General features: G+C 40.1%; 1 protein-coding gene across 1 annotated transcript in view; it reads right to left on the bottom strand.

The window, feature by feature from the left end:
- The window catches only part of LOC124545972 (la1-like protein 13), a 32,118-nt gene extending 17,778 nt beyond the window's left edge, over positions 1-14,340 (bottom strand). The window contains exons 1-2 of the mRNA XM_047124935.1: positions 14,227-14,340; positions 115-247 (exon numbers count right to left, since the gene is read on the bottom strand). Coding sequence (XP_046980891.1) covers positions 115-247; positions 14,227-14,329 — 236 coding nt within the window. The 5' untranslated portion in view covers positions 14,330-14,340. The remainder of the gene's footprint in view (positions 1-114; positions 248-14,226) is intronic.
- Positions 14,341-19,875: the final 5,535 nt, after the last annotated feature.

A 19,875-nucleotide genomic window follows, 5' to 3' on the forward strand; every position in this document is an offset into this window, starting at 1 on the left:
ATATTTATCCCTAATTACCTCAGTCAAAACAATGACTTTCTGAAATCTAAATGGCCTACAGAACTCGAAATTTAGTGAATAATTAACCACTATAGTGTGCATACTAGTACTCACGAGTTGATCATGAGCTCGAAGCCATTGTCAGTGCTGCTACACTGGTAGAGCACACACTCTCCTTTGGCAGGTTCACTGGCACCTGGGGCCAGCACCAGCTGCAGCTCTGGGTCGTAGCACTTCCCCGGGTAATCTGCAGAGTATGAAACATGCAAGTGATTTACAAGTTGTTAATTACACTGCCTGGCAACTTGCCAGATAACTGTGACATATTCATATCTGTCTGCAAATTGCTGGGCAAGTATGAGGTAGTCACATCTTTTGCTGTGTCTGTTGTACGTTACTGTTAGAGGGCAATGACAGTCCACCCAAGTACTATACACAACTTTGTTATTGCAGGTCTGTTAACTGGCAAAATATAGTCTGATTGATTTGTGTACCATGACTTGAAGAGACTGTTAACAACAGATGCAGTGATATTGTTGTGAATAGTGTCTAATCTTGTTGGGGAATAGATACAAATTGTCACTAGAAAGTTTAAAATTGTTGACTGGTTTAATAGTCAGCTTATCACCACTGTAGAAAATTGCCATGGGAAAAATAAAAAGTATAACACTGGTCTGCCTCTCTGGGACACTGGAGGAATGGCACCTCTCCCCAGGTGACCACCATATTTGCCGATGGTCATCATCCGGAGTGGTGCAGAAATACGATTCGCCTGAACACTACGCAATGCCATTCACCAGCAGTTTGATGCTTCTTGGTCATGGCATTGCTTCAGCTGCAGCCATTTCTGTTCTGATGTTAATGGGATTATAATTGCCTAGTCCAGTTGTTGCTAGACTAGAACAGTGGTGTGGGATGACAGGTGATGTTTCACGGAGTCCATTACTGGTACATGGATGGCAGGCACAGATGTGAAAGTGTTACATTGTGCTTGGTGGAAAATATGTAGATTCTCCCTTGTGGTGGTCTGTGTGTAGTTATCTTGAATGGGCTGTGTACACCATTACAGGAGACTAGATATCTCAAAGTGTGTACTTAAAGTACATTCAACAAAAATAATCCCTGATTTTCGATGTCTGTTTGTTAATTGAGTATATTTATTGGTTTGTTTTGAAAGCACTATGAATGTCAATTTCATCCAGAGCATACATTAATTTACTATACCCTTCTCCACCTTATGTATTAGCTTCAAAGATTCCTCATTGTTAAGGGTGTTATGACCATAATTTCTCAGATGTTCACTAAATGAGGATTTGCAATTCTCGATTTTGTTTGCACGCTCTCTGAATTTGGTACATCTACCTGTGTGCCCCAATCAGAAACTTCCACATTTACCATACTTGATTTCATAAATTCCTAATTGCATAAGTGGTTTTGTTTTGTGGGTGGTGCGCATACCTATTTTCCCTTCCTTGTTTTCTGTCTCTGTTATATGCTTCAGTTTATATAACTCTTAGGTAATTTTGTTTTGTTCCATAGAAGCAATATTTGCATTACTCTCTATGCATTGTTTTGTCTTCCTCTTTTTGAAGATGGAGACGATGACAGAGAACTTAGTTTTCAACTTGTGACTTAGAGAAGGAAAATGTGTCTTGTAAGATGGCCCACTATTATCTGCTATTCACAATTATATGTGGTGTAAATAATTTATTTATTTATTTATTTTAGCATCCATATTATCACATTCATGATATTGGACTTGTCAAGGTATAGAACAGTATAAAATATTACACATTTACATCATGTACAAAATCTTATCATTGGTATCAACACATCTTTGTAACAAAAACATTATTCTGCTTAATTTGATTATAAAATTATATATGTACATACAGACAGAATAAAAGCTAGCAAAACCCCTTGGTTTATTTTACTAAAACTATTAAATACCAGTACTAACTAGGCATAGTAACATATGGCACAATAGCTAGTTGCATAATTAAATACACTCCTGGAAATGGAAAAAAGAACACATTGACACCGGTGTGTCAGACCCACCATACTTGCTCTGGACACTGCGAGAGGGCTGTACAAGCAATGATCACACGCACGGCACAGCGGACACACCAGGAACCGCGGTGTTGGCCGTCGAATGGCGCTAGCTGCGCAGCATTTGTGCACCGCCGCCGTCAGTGTCAGCCAGTTTGCCGTGGCATACGGAGCTCCATCGCAGTCTTTAACACTGGTAGCATGCCGCGACAGCGTGGACGTGAACCGCATGTGCAGTTGACGGACTTTGAGCGAGGGCGTACAGTGGGCATGCGGGAGGCCGGGTGGACGTACCGCCGAATTGCTCAACACGTGGGGCGTGAGGTCTCCACAGTACATCGATGTTGTCGCCAGTGGTCGGCGGAAGGTGCACGTGCCCGTCGACCTGGGACCAGACCGCAGCGACGCACGGATGCACGCCAAGACCGTAGGATCCTACGCAGTGCCGTAGGAGACCGCACAGCCACTTCCCAGCAAATTAGGGACACTGTTGCTCCTGGGGTATCGGCGAGGACCATTCGCAACCGTCTCCATGAAGCTGGGCTACGGTCCCGCACACCGTTAGGCCGTCTTCCGCTCACGCCCCAACATCGTGCAGCCCGCCTCCAGTGGTGTCGCGACAGGCGTGAATGGAGGGACGAATGGAGACGTGTCGTCTTCAGCGATGAGAGTCGCTTCTGCCTTGGTGCCAATGATGGTCGTATGCGTGTTTGGCGCCGTGCAGGTGAGCGCCACAATCAGGACTGCATACGACCGAGGCACACAGGGCCAACACCCGGCATCATGGTGTGGGGAGCGATCTCCTACACTGGCCGTACACCACTGGTGATCGTCGAGGGGACACTGAATAGTGCACGGTACATCCAAACCGTCATCGAACCCATCGTTCTACCATTCCTAGACCGGCAAGGGAACTTGCTGTTCCAACAGGACAATGCACGTCCGCATGTATCCCGTGCCACCCAACGTGCTCTAGAAGGTGTAAGTCAACTACCCTGGCCAGCAAGATCTCCGGATCTGTCCCCCATTGAGCATGTTTGGGACTGGATGAAGCGTCGTCTCACGCGGTCTGCACGTCCAGCACGAACGCTGGTCCAACTGAGGCGCCAGGTGGAAATGGCATGGCAAGCCGTTCCACAGGACTACATCCAGCATCTCTACGATCGTCTCCATGGGAGAATAGCAGCCAGCATTGCTGCGAAAGGTGGATATACACTGTACTAGTGCCGACATTATGCATGCTCTGTTGCCTGTGTCTATGTGCCTGTGGTTCTGTCAGTGTGATCATGTGATGTATGTGACCCCAGGAATGTGTCAATAAAGTTTCCCCTTCCTGGGACAATGAATTCACGGTGTTCTTATTTCAATTTCCAGGAGTGTACATACATGGAAGAAAGAAGTTTGATTTTATCTAGGAATGGTTGATAATTATGAATTTTTGTTTAGTGAGTTGTGAAGCAGACCTACAGATTTGAGCAAAATTCCAGATATTCATTAATGCTGTAGAAGCTGTTGTTTATTAGTAGACTTTATAGTCCTTTTCTGAATGTATTAATGTTTGGTATTTTTTTGACGTTATCTGGCAATGCACTATACAGAATTTTTGGTTTGTAAACAGCACTGTCCTGATATATTGATTTTCTGTGCACATCCCTATGATAGTCATCCCTGTTCTTTGTTTGATAATTGTGGATCTCACTATTCAAAGCTGAAACTCTATGGTTTTTAATGAAGAAGATGCTTTCAAATATAAATATAAGGTCAGGATTTTAATGCCTTAAAGATACATCTACATGGTGCTCTGTAAGCAACATCACTTATTAATCTTACAGCTTTCTTTTGGAGCTTAAAAGACTTCTTTGCAAAATAGGTATTTCCCCAGAACACTATACCATACTTCAGAAGACTATGCATGTATGCGTAATAAGCACTTAACACTGATTTTGTGTTGCAGCAGTCTTTAAACACTCTTAATACACTCTTAATACATAATAGATGATATCAATATAATGGAAGGAAACATTCCACGTGGGAAAAATTATATATAATTAATACATAATAGTACTTACTTAATTTTTTATTAAGCATTTCTACATGTTTTTTCCATGTTAGATGCTCATCCACCCAAAATCTTAAAATTTTATGTGATTCTTTTGCTGAATTTGGCAATTTGATAATGCGAATTTTACATTGGTCCTATTTTTGTTCCTTACATCGTTGAAATTCACCCATACACTTTTCTTGTTATTGACATCTAGACAGTTATCTTTAAACCATTTTTCTGCCATTTCTGCTGTTTTGTCGATTTTTTGATGCATCTCATAATCATTCTTTCCTTTTATAATGAAGCTGGTATCATCAGCAGATAATATGGTATCAGCTGTTGAAAACTGTTGTGGTAGGTCATTAATAAAAATCTAGAATGACAATGGTCCCAATACCAAGCCCATAATTAACTCTTTTGTATTCAGAATGGTACACATTTCCATCCTGACAAATTTGTACTCATTGTTTCCTATCAGTTAAATATGACTTGAACCAGCCATAGGAAATACCAGGGACACCATAATTATACAGTTTTAAGAGCAGTAGATTATGATTTATAACATCAAATGCTTTAGAAAGGTCCAAAAACAACCCACAGATCAGTTTCTTGTCCTCAATAGCTTGGTAAAAAAGTTTTAGGAAACTGAAGAGAGCTGTCTGTGTAGATTTGCCTTTTCTGCAGCCATTCTGTGTATTTACAAGAATTTTATTTTTGTTTAGGAAGCCTAGTGATCTGCCATCCATTAGTCTTTGAATTATTTTCGAAAATACAGATAATAATGACAGTGGTCTGAAATTTTTAATGTCAAACTTGTCAACACTTTCACAAACTGGTATTACTGTGGGGTGCATAAGTTTACTGGGAAAACACCAGTGCATACCCGTAAATTTACTGTTCTCACAGGATAATAAACGAGCAAGGTAATCAAAATTCAGTTTTTGTCTTCTGTGTATTTTTAATAAATTGGTATCATATTTTCCTAGAAGTCTGTCCACAAAGGAGTGATGATAAAATAGCACAATTACAGTGTTCTTTGTTCCAAGTGGCAGCCTGTAGAGCAAGTGATCACTGAAGTTTTCATGAGACAAATGAGATAAAGAAATAAAAAAAATCAGCAAGTACAAAAATTCAGTTTTAACGGAATACTACAATGGTCAAAATAAATGTTGCACTTTGCCGAAACTTTACTACTGAACATTGTGGTCCAGAAGTACGTTACGATATCAATACAATGGTTTTATTTATTTATTTATTATCATCCCAATGATCACATTTGTGATATAGGATTTGTCAGGGTACATTTTAACAACTATATAATATCATTACAAAATTTGTATCTGTGCTGAATTCATATTAATCTATCTTATGTTTAATACAATATACAACTAATAAGTGTTTTTATAACATAATTTATTATGCAGTGATGTAATTCCATTGGTCACATTAACTTAAACATATATTTTATACAGTTGCGCAGAGAAATTCACTTATGCTGTAATAGCATTTGTCAAGCATGTGGTTCTTTATAGCAGTTTTAAATTTATCCTCATTTTCCAGCTCTTTGATATGTTTTGGTAGTGCATTAAAAAGTTTGATGCCTTGATTACATACATGTTTCTGGCTTCGGGTCCTTGTTACAGCTTGTATTTGGAGATCTTTACATTGCCGTGTATTGTAAATATGGAAGTCTGTATTGGTTTTCATTTTGTCCTGATTTCTTTTTATCACCAATGGACATTTCAGAATGTATAATGATGGAATTGTTAAAATTTTCAATGCTTTAAAAAGGGGCCTACAATGTGTTTGAGGTGGGCTGTGGGTCATTATCCGAATAGCATGTTTTTGTAATTTGAAAATCTCATTTAGACAACAATTTGTTTTTCCCCAGAATACTATACCATACGATGCAGTGGACTGAAAATAGCCAAAATATACTAATCTGGTACAGTCATTGCTACAAACTCTTGAAATTATTCTAAGCACAAAACATGCTGAATTTAGTTTTAGTGCTAAGCTCACCACATGGTCCTTCCAATTAATCTTCTCATCAATGTGCATACCCAGGAATTTTGCACACTGTACTCTTTCAAGTTGTTTGCCCTCCATGGTGGGAATTAGGTCATCCTGTTCACTTATTTTTCCATATTGTACATAATTAGTTTTTTTTTGCATTCAGTGTTAGCTTGTTAGCACTAAACCATTTTTGTGTATCTTGTAGGACATGGTCCACAGTACTGTGTAATGACTGCTTCATATCACTAACTATTAAACTAGTATCATCAGCAAATAACATGATTCTAGCTTTTCCCTCTGACACCTGAATATCATTAATGTAAATGAGGAACAGCAAGGGGCCTAATACACTTCTTTGGGGTACTCCTACTGTGACCTCCCTTGGATCTGATCTTAGTTTAATTTTTTGATTAATATTTGGTGCTGTAATTTCAACCACCTGCATCCTCTTTTCCAGATAAGACTCAAACCACTTTTTTACCGGTCCTCTGATACCTATAGCTTCAAGCTTTTTCAAAAGTATGCTGTGGTCAACAGTGTCAAAGGCTTTTGACAAATCTAGATTTATCCCAATTACACTTTTTCCCTCTTCCAATTTAGTGATTATTTCTTTTGTGTATTGTAGTACAGCTGTTTCAGTACTTCTCCCAGCTTAAAATCCATGCTGATTACTGTTTATCAGATTGTGCATATTAAGATAATGTGTGACTCTATATTTCATTAGTATCTCTAAAACTTAAGAGAAAGTTGGGAGGAGCGAGACAGGCCTGTAGTTTTCTATTTTAAGTTTATCACCCTTTTTTAACAGGGGAATGACTTAGAAATTTTCAGTTTTTGTGGAAACACGCCCTCAACCACTGACAAGTTTGCTATGTGCGCCAATGGTTTTGCTATCTGATTAGCTGTTTTCTTTACTAATATTATTGGCACCTCATCTACTCCAGCTGACATCTTGGACTTGAGACTTTTAATCACTTTTAAAACTTCCTTTTTGTTTGTTGGAACTGCCATCATACTGTTGGCTGCCTTGGGTGCTTCCATCTTAATCTTAAAAAGTAATTATTTATATAATTGTTGTGGTCTTCAGTCCTGAGACTGGTTTGATGCAGCTCTCCATGCTACTCTATCCTGTGCAAGCTTTTTCATCTCCCAGTACCTACTGCAACCTACATCCTTCTGAATCTGCTTAGTGTATTCATCTCTTGGTCTCCCTCTACGATTTTTACCCTCCACGCTGCACTCCAATACTAAATTGGTGATCCCTTGATGCCTCAGAACATGTCCTACCAACCGATCCCTTCTTCTGGTCAAATTGTGCCACAAACTTCTCTTCTCCCCAATCCTATTCAATACTTCCTCATTAGTTATGTGATCTACCCATCTAATCTTCAGCATTCTTCTGTAGCACCACATTTCAAAAGCTTCTATTCTCTTCTTGTCCAAACTATTTATCGTCCATGTTTCACTTCCATACATGGCTACACTCCATACAAATACTTTCAGAAACGACTTCCTGACACTTAAATCAATACTGGATGTTAACAAATTTCTCTTCTTCAGAAACGCTTTCCTTGCCATTGCCAGCCTACATTTTATATCCTCTCTACTTCGAGCATCATCAGTTATTTTGCTCCCCAAATAGCAAAACTCCTTTACTACTTTAAGTGCCTCATTTGCTAATCTAATTCCCTCAGCATCACCCGACTTAATTAGACTACATTCCATTATCCTTGTTTTGCTTTTGTTGATGTTCATCTTATATCCTCCTTTCAAGACACTGTCCATTCCATTCAACTGTCCATAATTAGGCATGGCATATTTATCTACCATTTTATTCTCCTCATCTTTTAGAATAATTTCCTTGTCTTTGTTAGGTACCCCGGTTTCTTTTCTCACAATTTCCCATGCTATTTTAGTTTTATTTCTGGACTGTTTTATTTCCATATTATTACTTAATAACTTTGCATTTGCAATTACTCTGTGGTGTATTTTCCTATACCTCTTTACATATTCAATAAAATCAATATCTGTACACTCCCTCAACTCTGAATTCAGTTTTGTCATGTTTTCACATGATTTCTTAATACCAAGAGTCATCCAAGAACTTGACTTTATGTGTCCAGTAGACTTGATTCTGGTCAGTTTCTTTGGAAAACACATCTCAAAGTTCATCATATAAATCAATGCAAATACACTATATGCCTCATCTGTACTTGACTGTTTCATAACATCTAACCAATTTTCATTTTCTAAGATACTTATGAACTGATTACAGCTGTCCACAGAGAAGTTTCTTTTGTAAATATTATTTACACCTTTATCTTCCTTTGACCTTAAAGGGATTTCAATGGTGAGAGCATTGTGGTCAGACAATTCTAAATCTATGTTTGTTACCTCTATGTCAGTTGCTGAAATATTTGAGAAAATGTTATCTATGAGGCTATTGGAGGTGTTTGTTATTCTAGTTGAATTGTTTATGTGTGGTGACATGTTGAAACTCTTTAATATGTCCAAAAATTGCCTTTTCTGTTGACTTTCAACTAGAAGATTAATATTGAAATCACCGCAAAGAATAATCACAGTTTCTTTTTTGTAAATCGTATTTAGCTACAATTCTAATTTATTAAAAAAGACTTCTGTGTTTCCACATGGTGACCTATACACTGTTATGACTATGACTTTTTTCATCAGGCCATATAGCTGGACAGCACCTGCTTCAAAAAACTTTTCAATACTTAAGTTCTCTGATTCATATCTCTTTTTAAATTCTAACTCTTGTCTAAGGTAAATACCGACTCCACCACCTTTTGCAATTTTCCTACTATAAATATTTGCCAGTTTAAATGGATTAATGTGAATACTACTAATTTCTTGGTCCTTACACCAATGTTCAGTAATACACAAGACATCAGGTTGGGTGTTACTTACTGCTATTTGAAGTTCACAATATTTGTTCTTGAGGCACTGCACATTTAGAGTTATAATCTCTAGAACAGGGGAGTGAGCACTGATGGTATTTCTCCTTTCGTTTAACACTGTTATCTCGGAGTTTTCATTATGGCTGGATACCAAAAATCCTGTTGTACCACAGGTTTCTTGTTTCTGTTGCTTTTCCTACTTGAAGTGGATGATGCTGATTGATTTTTTATACTAGCTGTGGCAGCTGATGACATTTTAATATTTACAATAGCAGATGATGATGTTTTTAGTGCTTCAGCAAATGTTGCTCTTGTTAAGGTTTTCATTTCTTCTGCTTCTGCCCTCATTTGGAGCGGAATTTTAGGGAACTTTTCTACTGTTATATGGCTTATTTCTTCTAGTATATTTTCACCCATCATCTTTTTTCCATAATAGTGCCTGTGCTGTCCATGCCTCGTGAAATGATTTCTCACTGAGCTGTTTGCATCCACAAAAGTTGCACACTTAAAAGCACAGCAGATCTTCCTGAATTTATTAATTGTTGACTTTATTTCTTTGTTTACACATGATTCCTCGATTAGATCATGTCTGTGTGGCACACTTACAATGAGAACCTTTAAATTTAGATCTGACAGCTTTTTTAGAGTTGTTTGAAGTGCCCTTGTCGCTAGTTGGCTTTCATTTTTGTATATGTCATTTGCTCCACCTGTTAGCACACAGCATGTTCCAGTCTTAACTAAGTTTTCACAATTATTTACTATTTCATTAAGGGGAGCACCAGGTTTGACAATGGCTGTTACTCTGAATTGGGACTGCCGATCATTTATTATTTGTGCCACACCCTTTGCATGGCTATCACCTAATACACAGACTTGATATTTGTTGTTCTCCAGGTGCCCTCGTTCCGTCGTTTTTATAGTACACTTTGAAGAAACATTTCTCTCGTTAGAACACACAGATGATCTAGATTTACTTTCAGTTGTCTTAAGAGTTCACATTTCGTCCTGTCGTGTCTTTATTACCCGTTTTCGTTTGCACTCTATTTACTGACGATGTCATACCGCCAGAAAGATTTCGTTTACTACTAGCAGAAGTTTTGTTTGAAACGAAAATTGCCGGTATGTTTTCATTATACTCGTTTTTTAAATCGTCATAATTCCGCTGCTTTATCAGTTCCTCTAACTTATTTACGTAACGATTTGCAAGCACAAGGTCTTGCCGAAGCGATGCAGTAACACTTTCTTCTATGCAGTTATCGTATCTTGACAAAGCTACCGTTAGTAGATCGCAGCATTCCATGCCACAGTCACATTTCGCGTCCCATTCTTCCGTTCCCGCGAAACACTTTGCATGAATCCATTTTTGCGACACTGCACATAACCTGATACATTTCGCGATGTAGTTATTGCACTTTATACAATTTATACTCGATATGTAGCCGTTTACCGTGGAACTATTTATACACACTTCTACACGCGATGGCGTTCTAGCGGAAACAGTCCATGTTCTTACAATGAGGGGGACAGTACGTACAGTGTATGGCAACCCTGTCGTCCATAACCACTGCAGTAACTGTGCTGTGTGTCATTACGAAAGTTGTGTTGCTTCAGGGTGGTTCAGACAACAATAGCGTACCATCAGAGGCTCCGTATAGTTATTATCATGCTGCAGGAATGAGACAGGTGGACGGACACAGCGAAAGTTGCTGTGAGTCAAATTGATGTTTCGAGAATCTGCAAGAAGTTTCTGACTGTTGGATCAGTTGCGGATCGTCACAGGACGTGCAACAGGGGTGCAGGATTGATATGTGCATATAACAGCTACGACGGCAGTTCCGAACAGCTAGAGGACTTCAAGTGTCAACAAAATCGATACGAAATGGGCTCGGTGAGCAGGGATTACACCCAGAAGACCTCTCAAGGCTTCTCCTCTAAATCGGGTTCGGAGAGGAACTCGTGCACGAAACCACTCTTTGTGGACTATGCAGCAGTCTCCAGCGTCACAACACTGATATTCGTGTGTGTAGGCAACGAGGACAACCCCAACGGTGTCGTAGACAGCCACCCTTATCAAGGCGGTTCAGTCATGTTTTGGGGTGGAATAATGTATGGCTGCGGGCACCCTTGCGCCAATACAAGAAAGGACGACTTGTGTGAAGTATCGGGACGACATCCTTGCACGCATTGTGGCTCCATTTGGCAAACACCTTTAAGAGGCATTCACGCTGATGAACAATAATGCACTGCCGCACCGTCACAATGTTGTGTAGAACTTCCTAGTGGAGCATAGAATCAGTCGGATGGCATGGCCTCCGTATTCTCCCGATCTGAAGTGCATTGCGAATGCATGGTCCGTTCTAAAACGAGGGTATGCAATCGTTCTGTCCCATCGGCATTATAGAGGTCGTTTTCTAGGAGTGGGACAATTTCTCACAGACCTATCCGGACAATTTGGTCAAGAGTATTTCTAACCGCATTCAGAAATCTCCCATTACACGAAGGCCCAATTGGTTGATAAACAGTTATGCAGGATGACACTGAGAAGAAATACATTTGCAATGGGATCTTTTTGTTTTGGTTTATCGAGTGAAAATGTATTTATCTTCTTTGTTTTTGTTTTCTCATCACTGTACTACCTGACAGAACAAAATCAGTTTTGTTTCCTATTATGTTTAGTCTTGACAGTGAGCCAGTATGCAACAGTTGTCTTGACCAATGTATGTTGAGAATTGTTTCTTGGCAAACGTTTAATTTATCTTCGCGATGTAGCCAAGCGGAATGCACTCTAAGGTGACGTAAGTTTACCGTGAATGAAGCCACAGGTAATTGCTAGTAATTATGTGTGTGAATTATTTACTTATTCTTATCACCGAATTATTTACGAGAGGAAACGGATTATAATTTTAAAAAAGGTGACTGATTAAACTTCATGTGCAGGTTCTTGATCTTACCTGAAATGCATGAATTTCATAGTCGCTATTCAGGCTAATCTTAGTTTGATGATATATGAACCTGCTCCGAATACAGTCGTTCGGATTATTCAAAATAAAGCCTCTAATAATTAGTAATCTTTTGCAATGCCAACTGCCGCCAGATAAGGCGAGGAATGGGAAATGATGCACAGTCTTCGCTACATTAAAGTTTTCACCTTTGGCGAGTCGAAGTCAGGACACTGCCATCTTGGGCAAGTCATAAGTCGGGATTTTTTTTTTTTTTTTTTTTTTTTAAGATAGCACTGGATTTACTATTGTGTAGGATAAAATTGAGTGTTAATGTGTGCTGTATAATTTCTGTAAGAATCAATGCAGCCTGTGTTTAAATTATAGGGAACAGGCTATAGTGGAATCGAATAAATAAATAGAAGGTAGCACTCCATATATTAAACGTGCAATTTTTACTAACGTTCGTCAATTTTCATCCTTACTCCACAGCTAAACTACAAATACCAGCATCTAGAATTGTCTCAATTATAAGGAGGCCCAATTGGTTCGTAAACAATGTGGTATGCAAGATGACAGTGAGAAGAAGGTAGTGTGTAATGGTACTTGAATTACGTAACCATTACGGCACCTTATCTGAACCTCTCGATACCAGTAATATTCTACTGTGTTTCTGTAAAGTAGTTGACATATTTCTGAGACAACATTCAGATTTGATTTCATTAATGTAGAGGTACTTTGATACATCGATATGTTTATGTTGATATTATTCTTATGTGAATTCTTTATTTTGGGCGCGAAAGCGGTTATTAGAGAGTCAAGCTTTGGTCGTCATGTTAAAAAGACGCAAATTGTAGTCAGTTTATGAAATGTGAACGTTAACGGTGAGGAAGATATTTTCAAAAAATGGTTCAAATGGCTCTGAGCACTATGGGACTCAACTGCTGAGGTCATAAGTCCCCTAGAACCTAGAACTACTTAAACCTAACTAACCTAAGGACATCACACACATCCATGCCCGAGGCAGGATTCGAACCTGCGACCGTAGCGCCGGCCGAAGTGGCCGTGCGGTTAAAGGCGCTGCAGTCTGGAACCGCAAGACCGCTACGGTCGCAGGTTCGAATCCTGCCTCGGGCATGGATGCTTTGTGATGTCCGTAGGTTAGTTACGTTTAACTAGTTCTAAGTTCTAGGGGACTAATGACCTCAGAAGTTGAGTCCCATAGTGCTCAGAGCCATTTGAACCATTTTTGCGACCGTAGCAGTCGCGCGGCTCCGGACTGAGCGCCTAGAACCGCTAGACCACCGCGGCCGGCAGATATTTTCAAGTATGTTTTATATTGTGAAGTGATGTTGTGCCACGAGTTACGTGATATTGCAACAAAAGTAATAAAAAAGAAGTGTAACTTAAATTCGGAGTGCTGATTACTTTTTTACATCACTATTGTACTAACTTGCAAAAGTTTAATCTTCACGTTAGTCGTTAGAGAGTCGGCCCTTGAAAAAGTCAAGCCTTGGACGTCATGTTGGAAAGACGCATATTGTAGCCAGTTTATAAAATATGAACTTCAACAGTGAGGAAGATGTTTTCAAGTATGTTTTGTATTGTGAAGCGATGTTTTGTGTTTCGTGCTATCACAACAAAAGCAATAAAAAAGAAGTGTAACTTAAATTCGGAGTGCTGATTATTTTTTTACATCACCATTGTGCTAACTTTGAAAGATTTAATCTTCAAGAATGGTTTGTGAAGTGCATCTACAAAACTTTTGAATATAGCAGAATAAAACCTTGGTCTCTTTGCATCCGAGTTTGGAATCATCACCACCTAGATTTTCGAAGATTGATCCATAATTTTACGAGACCAGCGCCTAGTTTATCCATTATTACACGAAATGACTTTATTAACTGTGCTCTAATGACACCTGCCACATAATAACTTTGTTGTTGCCCGAAAATGCAGTATTTAGCAGCGTGAGCAACTCCACAATCATTATTAAATTTTGACCTTTGTTGTGGTAGGGTTCTTATAAGTGGAAGCTTTTGTAAGGTTTTCTTTATGTTTATCAAGTGGAAATGTTTTTATCTTCTTCTTTTTTGTTTGTTTACGAATGCACCTGGCAGGAAAAATAAGTTTTGTTTCCTGTTATGTACCGTATTGAAAATAAAGCAATATGCAACATTTATTTTGGCCACTGTATATTACGTTGAGTTGTTAGGCACTCAATTATTATTTTTATGACGCGGTCGACGTTGCGACTCACCTGGGCTGGGCGGCAGCCGCTTCCTGGCCTCTGCCGCCTGGGCCACGCCCACCACTGCCGCCAACGCCGCCAGCGCCCACACCACAACCCGGGAAGCGCGCATCTCCCAGCCGGCTGCTCAGCGGATAATGGCCGGCGACCAGGGCGGCGCGCGCTTTTAAGCACGGCGTCGGCCATTACCTCAGCCCCGGTGCTTTCCCGTCCTCTTGTTTTTCCACACACGGCCGCTGACCTTGAGAAACTCTCCGCCCCGAGCACGCGTTGACCCGGCAACTTTTAAACCGATCGAGTTCGGCGTCTGTTTTTCTCGGAACGGAAGGGAGAGTTGGTGTATAATAATTAACATCGACATCTGACACGACTGAAAATATACGATAATGGAAGCAAGTCGGCTCCAGTAAACAGAGAGACATGAACGTGCTATTTGCGAGATAACTCGGACGTGCAGTTACGTCCCGCCACTTAAGTGCTGAGATCTAGCTATGGTTTATTTTGAGTGGCATTAATACCAGCCGCCACTAATAATACGGGGTGTCCCAGGAGGAACGGTAAATATTCAGAGATGCGGCGGAAGAACTCATTTCAAACAAAAACCGACATATGGATATACGCCCTATTCCGAATGGTTTCCGAGATAGAACACACTTAGGTGGCGAGCACCAATGAAGAGAAATTCAAACTAAAGTAGTAAGGTACTAAGAGAGAAGGAAATCAGTGGCTGAAACTTCCTGGCAGATTAAAACTGTGTGCCCGACCGAGACTCGAACTCGGGACCTTTGCCTTTCGCGGGCAAGTGCTCTACCATCTGAGCTACCGAAGCACGACTCACGCCCGGTACTCACAGCTTTACTTCTGCCAGTATCTCGTCTCCTACCTTCCAAACTTTACAGAAGCTCTGCAAGGTTGGCAGGAGAGCTTCTGTAAAGTTCCGAAGGTAGGAGACGAGATACTGGCAGAAGTAAAGCTGTGAGTACCGGGCGTGAGTCGTGCTTCGGTAGCTCAGATGGTAGAGCACTTGCCCGCGAAAGGCAAAGGTCCCGAGTTCGAGTCTCGGTCGGGCACACAGTTGTAATCTGCCAGGAAGTTTCGTATCAGCGAACACTCCGCTGCAGAGTGAAAATCTCATTCTGGAAACATCCCCCAGGCTGTGGCTAAGCCATGTCTCCGCTATATCCTTTCTTTCAGGAGTGCTAGTTCTGCAAGGTTGGCGGGAGAGCTTCTGTAAAGTTTGGAAGGTAGGAGACGAGATACTGGCAGAAGTAAAGCTGTGAGTACCGGGCGTGAGTCGTGCTTCGGTAGCTCAGATGGTAGAGCACTTGCCCGCGAAAGGCAAAGGTCCCGAGTTCGAGTCTCGGTTGGGCACACAGTTTTAATCTGCCAGGAAGTTTCATATCAGCGTACACTCCGCTGCAGAGTGAAAATCTCATTCTGGAAATCAGTGGCTTCTAGTCGACAGTAGTGATTAAGGAGCAAATTGCTACAAGAGTAATTTTTTCGTTCTACATCTACATGGATACTCTGCAAATCACATTTAAGTGCCTGGCAGAGGGTTCATCGAACCACCTTCACAATTCTCTATTATTCCAATCTCGTATAGCGCGCGGGAAGAATGAACACCTATATCTTTCCGTACGAGCTCTGATTTCCCTTATTTTATCTTTGTGATCGTTGCTCCCTATGTAAGTCGGTGTCAACAAAATATTCTCGCCTTCGGAGGAGAAAATTGGTGATCGGAATTTCGTGAGAAGATTCCGTCGCAGCGAAAAACGCCTTTCTTTTAATGATGTCCATCACAAATCCTGTATCATTTCTGTGACACTCTCTCCCATATTTCGCGATAATACAATACGTGCCGCCTTTCTTTGAACTTTTTCAATGTACTCAGTCAGTCCTATCTGCTAAGGATCCCACACCGCGCAACAGTATTCTAAGAGGACGGACAACCGTAGTGTAGGCAGTCTCCTTAGTAGGTCTGTTACATTTTCTAAGTGTCCTGCCAATGAAACGCAGTCTGTGGTTAGCTTTCGCCACAACATTTTCTATGTGTTCCTTCCAATTTAAATTGTTACTCCTGAGGTAAATTAATTTACTCCATAGCTGGTTGAGAGCACCATCAAACATTACGCTACTGCTTTATTAACTTAAGGAGGATATAAGGCCAAAATTTACTCCTAAGCAGCAGCAGGTGTAGAGTTAGAGAGTAAATGGTCCAAATGGCTCTGGGCACTATGGGACTTAACTTCTGAGGTCATCAGTCCCCTAGAACTTAGAACTACTTAAACCTAACTAACCTAAGGACGTCACACACATCCATGCCCGAGGCAGGATTCGAACATGTGACCGTAGCGGTCGCGCGGTTCCAGACTGTAGCGCCTAGGACCGCTCGGCCACCCCGGCCGGCAGGTAGAGAGTAAGATATATTCTTTTGTTTCTGCGTGTTAAATATCGAATTCTATGGATCACCTCGACTACGAAGAAAATATATTCCTTTAAGGCAATTAAACTGTTTATCACACAGTTAAAATCTCTTCTAGCAGGAATACGATGGATGTTATGAGATGCCCTGCTACGATTTGATAAGTACCAGTGCGAAAGAAGTTGCAGCCTAGCAGACAAAGCACGGTTTCTATCAGAATCATGTTTCAGTATACCAAACAGTGACTCAAAAGATTCCTTACGAAACAGAAACCGCTATACATCGCTATACATCTCTCCACTAAAACCCTCATTCTCGGCATGTCTCTCTCTTCCCCCATCTCCATATATTCTTCGTAGTCAAGGTAATCCTTAGAATTTGATATTTAACGCGCTGAAACCAAAGAACACGTCTTAGTCTCTGACTTCAGTTCTACTATTGCTTGGGAATAAGTTTCGGCCTTAGTTTCTTCTTAAGTTACTAGCGTAGTGGCATGCACTTTGAAGTTGCTCTCCGCCAGTTATAAAGTAAATAAATTTACTTCGGAAGCAAACTAAAAATTTACTCCTGTAGTAATTTACTCCTTTAGTTTGGTACGCTCAGTGGGAAGTTGCCGATTTCCTTCTCTCTTAGGAACTTACTACTTCAGTTTTATTTGCTCTTGGGTGGTGCTCGCCACCCTTAATGTGCATTTGTTTTTGGTCTAGCGCCGCACTTGCCTTAACCACTTGGTTGGTCATGGTACTACAATGAAGTGGCCACCAACATCGCCAGATCTTATGGGATTAGATTTTTATTTTTAGGTTTGGATTAAGGATGAGGTGTACAGACGGAAGGTGAAGATGCGAAATGAACTGTTTCGTCGCATCTCGGACTCTCTTGCTCTCATTAAGGAACGTGCAGAGGCACTCAGACAACCAACATAACATGGTCTCCCAAGGGTACACAAATGCACTGTAGTTGATGGTGGGATACTTAACAATTTATTGTACAACAGCTGTAATGTGAAGTGCACGATAATGCTTACAGGCGAAAGTGTTAAAAACACTTGTTTTTCAATCAATACTCTGTTAAACGCATGTTGTAATGTTTACTAACTGATATTCATGTCTAAACATGACGAAGTATTGAATAGTACAGAAAATAAATAACAAAGTACATTAAATGTGTTCTGTACCGGAAATCATTCGGAATAGGGACTATCTCCATATGAAATTTTCTTCTTCAGATGATCGTTCCTGTCATAATCCTGAAGACTATCCATTCCTCCTGTATATAGGGTGTTAAAATAGTATTTCATATTTTGAGAGGTGGGGGCATGGACCAGAACGAGACAAAATGTCCAACTAACATGGGCACTAAATTACAGCTATGAGCGTTTGTTCACCATGTAACTCGTCGCTACAATAATAATTCGCATGACATATTCACTTCAATGATTTTCGTCATTTTTGAGTATAAACGAAAGGCATGCTCATTATTATAAATTAAAGTTTTGTTACTTGACTGATTCTGTTGCTGACCTCGTTGTCTTCTTTTCGGGGTATGACTTTGGTCTCCCGATTTCGCTGTACAAACAAAGAAATAAAACAATACTGTTTCCAAGTTTGTTGAGTTGATCGTTTACTATAGTTGGAGTCACGAACGATGGCGGTCGATTTTTGGGTTTTCTGCTTATCTACGTCACTCGTTCTCCGACAACCGATGAGCGTTCAGTACTGTGTCGCACTCTCTGTGAATGTCGCCGCCATTGCGAGCACTAAACGTGATCGTAGCGTGTTGTTTTGTAAATTTTTATTCCATTTATTACGATATGTCACGGCTGATGGTGGTGGTAAGCGAAAAATCTGCACAAGCAAACAAGAGACAATATTTGCAGTATACACGCTTTGTTCAAGCACAGAGCACGTGTGTGCGCTTACCGCAACCGTCGGTTGCAACCAATGCCATTCCCGTCCGTGCCTCGAGCTGCGGGAACCGCCGTCGTTCGTGGATCGGTCTGTAACTACTAAATGAAACAATTGTTTCATTGAATCTTCTGTATTCATAATTTCGTAGATGACTGGATCACAAAATATAAGTCTCACAAAGTGTTCAACGAGATTATTCTTTCAACAACTGAACATGACTTTTTACAACTTTATTTCCAATACAGCATCATACAACAAGTCTTCCCGTCAGAGGGAGCAAGAAGGACAAAGGTTTTGTTATAAATGTAACTCAGTGCTTTAGTCATTTCACAAAGATTCACTAGAAATGTTTAAAAGTTATCTTACATATTATTGATATTTAAATGTTATAAAACAATATTAAGCAAATAACGTCACAAAATTAGCATATTGTGTCTTAGTTTATTTAACTGCATAAATATTAAAGACATATTCTATCAAATGGTAGTCCACAGGCTATAACGACCGATTTTTCATACAAAATTTCTATGTAAATTTATGTGAAGAGATCGATAACCGCTGATATCGTAGATTTCATAATATGTATTAGGTTTGATTACATCAAAATCTTCGCTACTTTGAAAAGCAACTTTTCTCCCACAAGCTCATTGTTATGACGAACCGTCTACAAAATGCAGTAAACAAATGTTAGTAAGTGTTGTTACTGTAAAACGTATTCACAGTTCTGGGTAACTGCAGCGCATATGTTAGTTCTAATGGAACCGGTTTGTGTAGTCATAATTTTGTGAAAAGATTTTACATTATAGTTTTATTTTTGCACTTATCAGTATAATGGAAGCCTTTTATTCCACACGGACATTTGAAATCTTTGCTGCTTTACATCGATCATAAGCTCACCTGGTCGCATCATATTTAGCATAGAGTCAAGAATGAGAAGGGGACACAAATATTCTTCGCGCTGTGACAGGCATCTGTTGGGAAGCAGACCCGAGAATCTGCGTTAACACATAACGCTCTCTGATAAGACCTTAATGGACTACAGATGCATCTGTTGTGTTTGAACAGCGTAAAATAACCCAGAGAGACCAGGTAAGTCCCAATATAAAGCTACCAGAGTCTCCACTGGGACATTCAAATAGACACCAACTAACGTTTTGCTGGTGGACGCAAATGAAATACCATTAAAAGTATGCATGAAATACATCACCGCCAAACTCCGGTTGAAAAGTTTCCACTTCTTACATGACAGTTTATTTACAAAGATTACGGAACTCACCTCATAGTGATGCGCAGGCAGGTATTGGTTTCACAAGAAACTTCTGT

Source organism: Schistocerca americana, chromosome 8 (genome assembly GCF_021461395.2).
Source record: "Schistocerca americana isolate TAMUIC-IGC-003095 chromosome 8, iqSchAmer2.1, whole genome shotgun sequence".
NCBI lineage: Eukaryota > Metazoa > Arthropoda > Insecta > Orthoptera > Acrididae > Schistocerca > Schistocerca americana.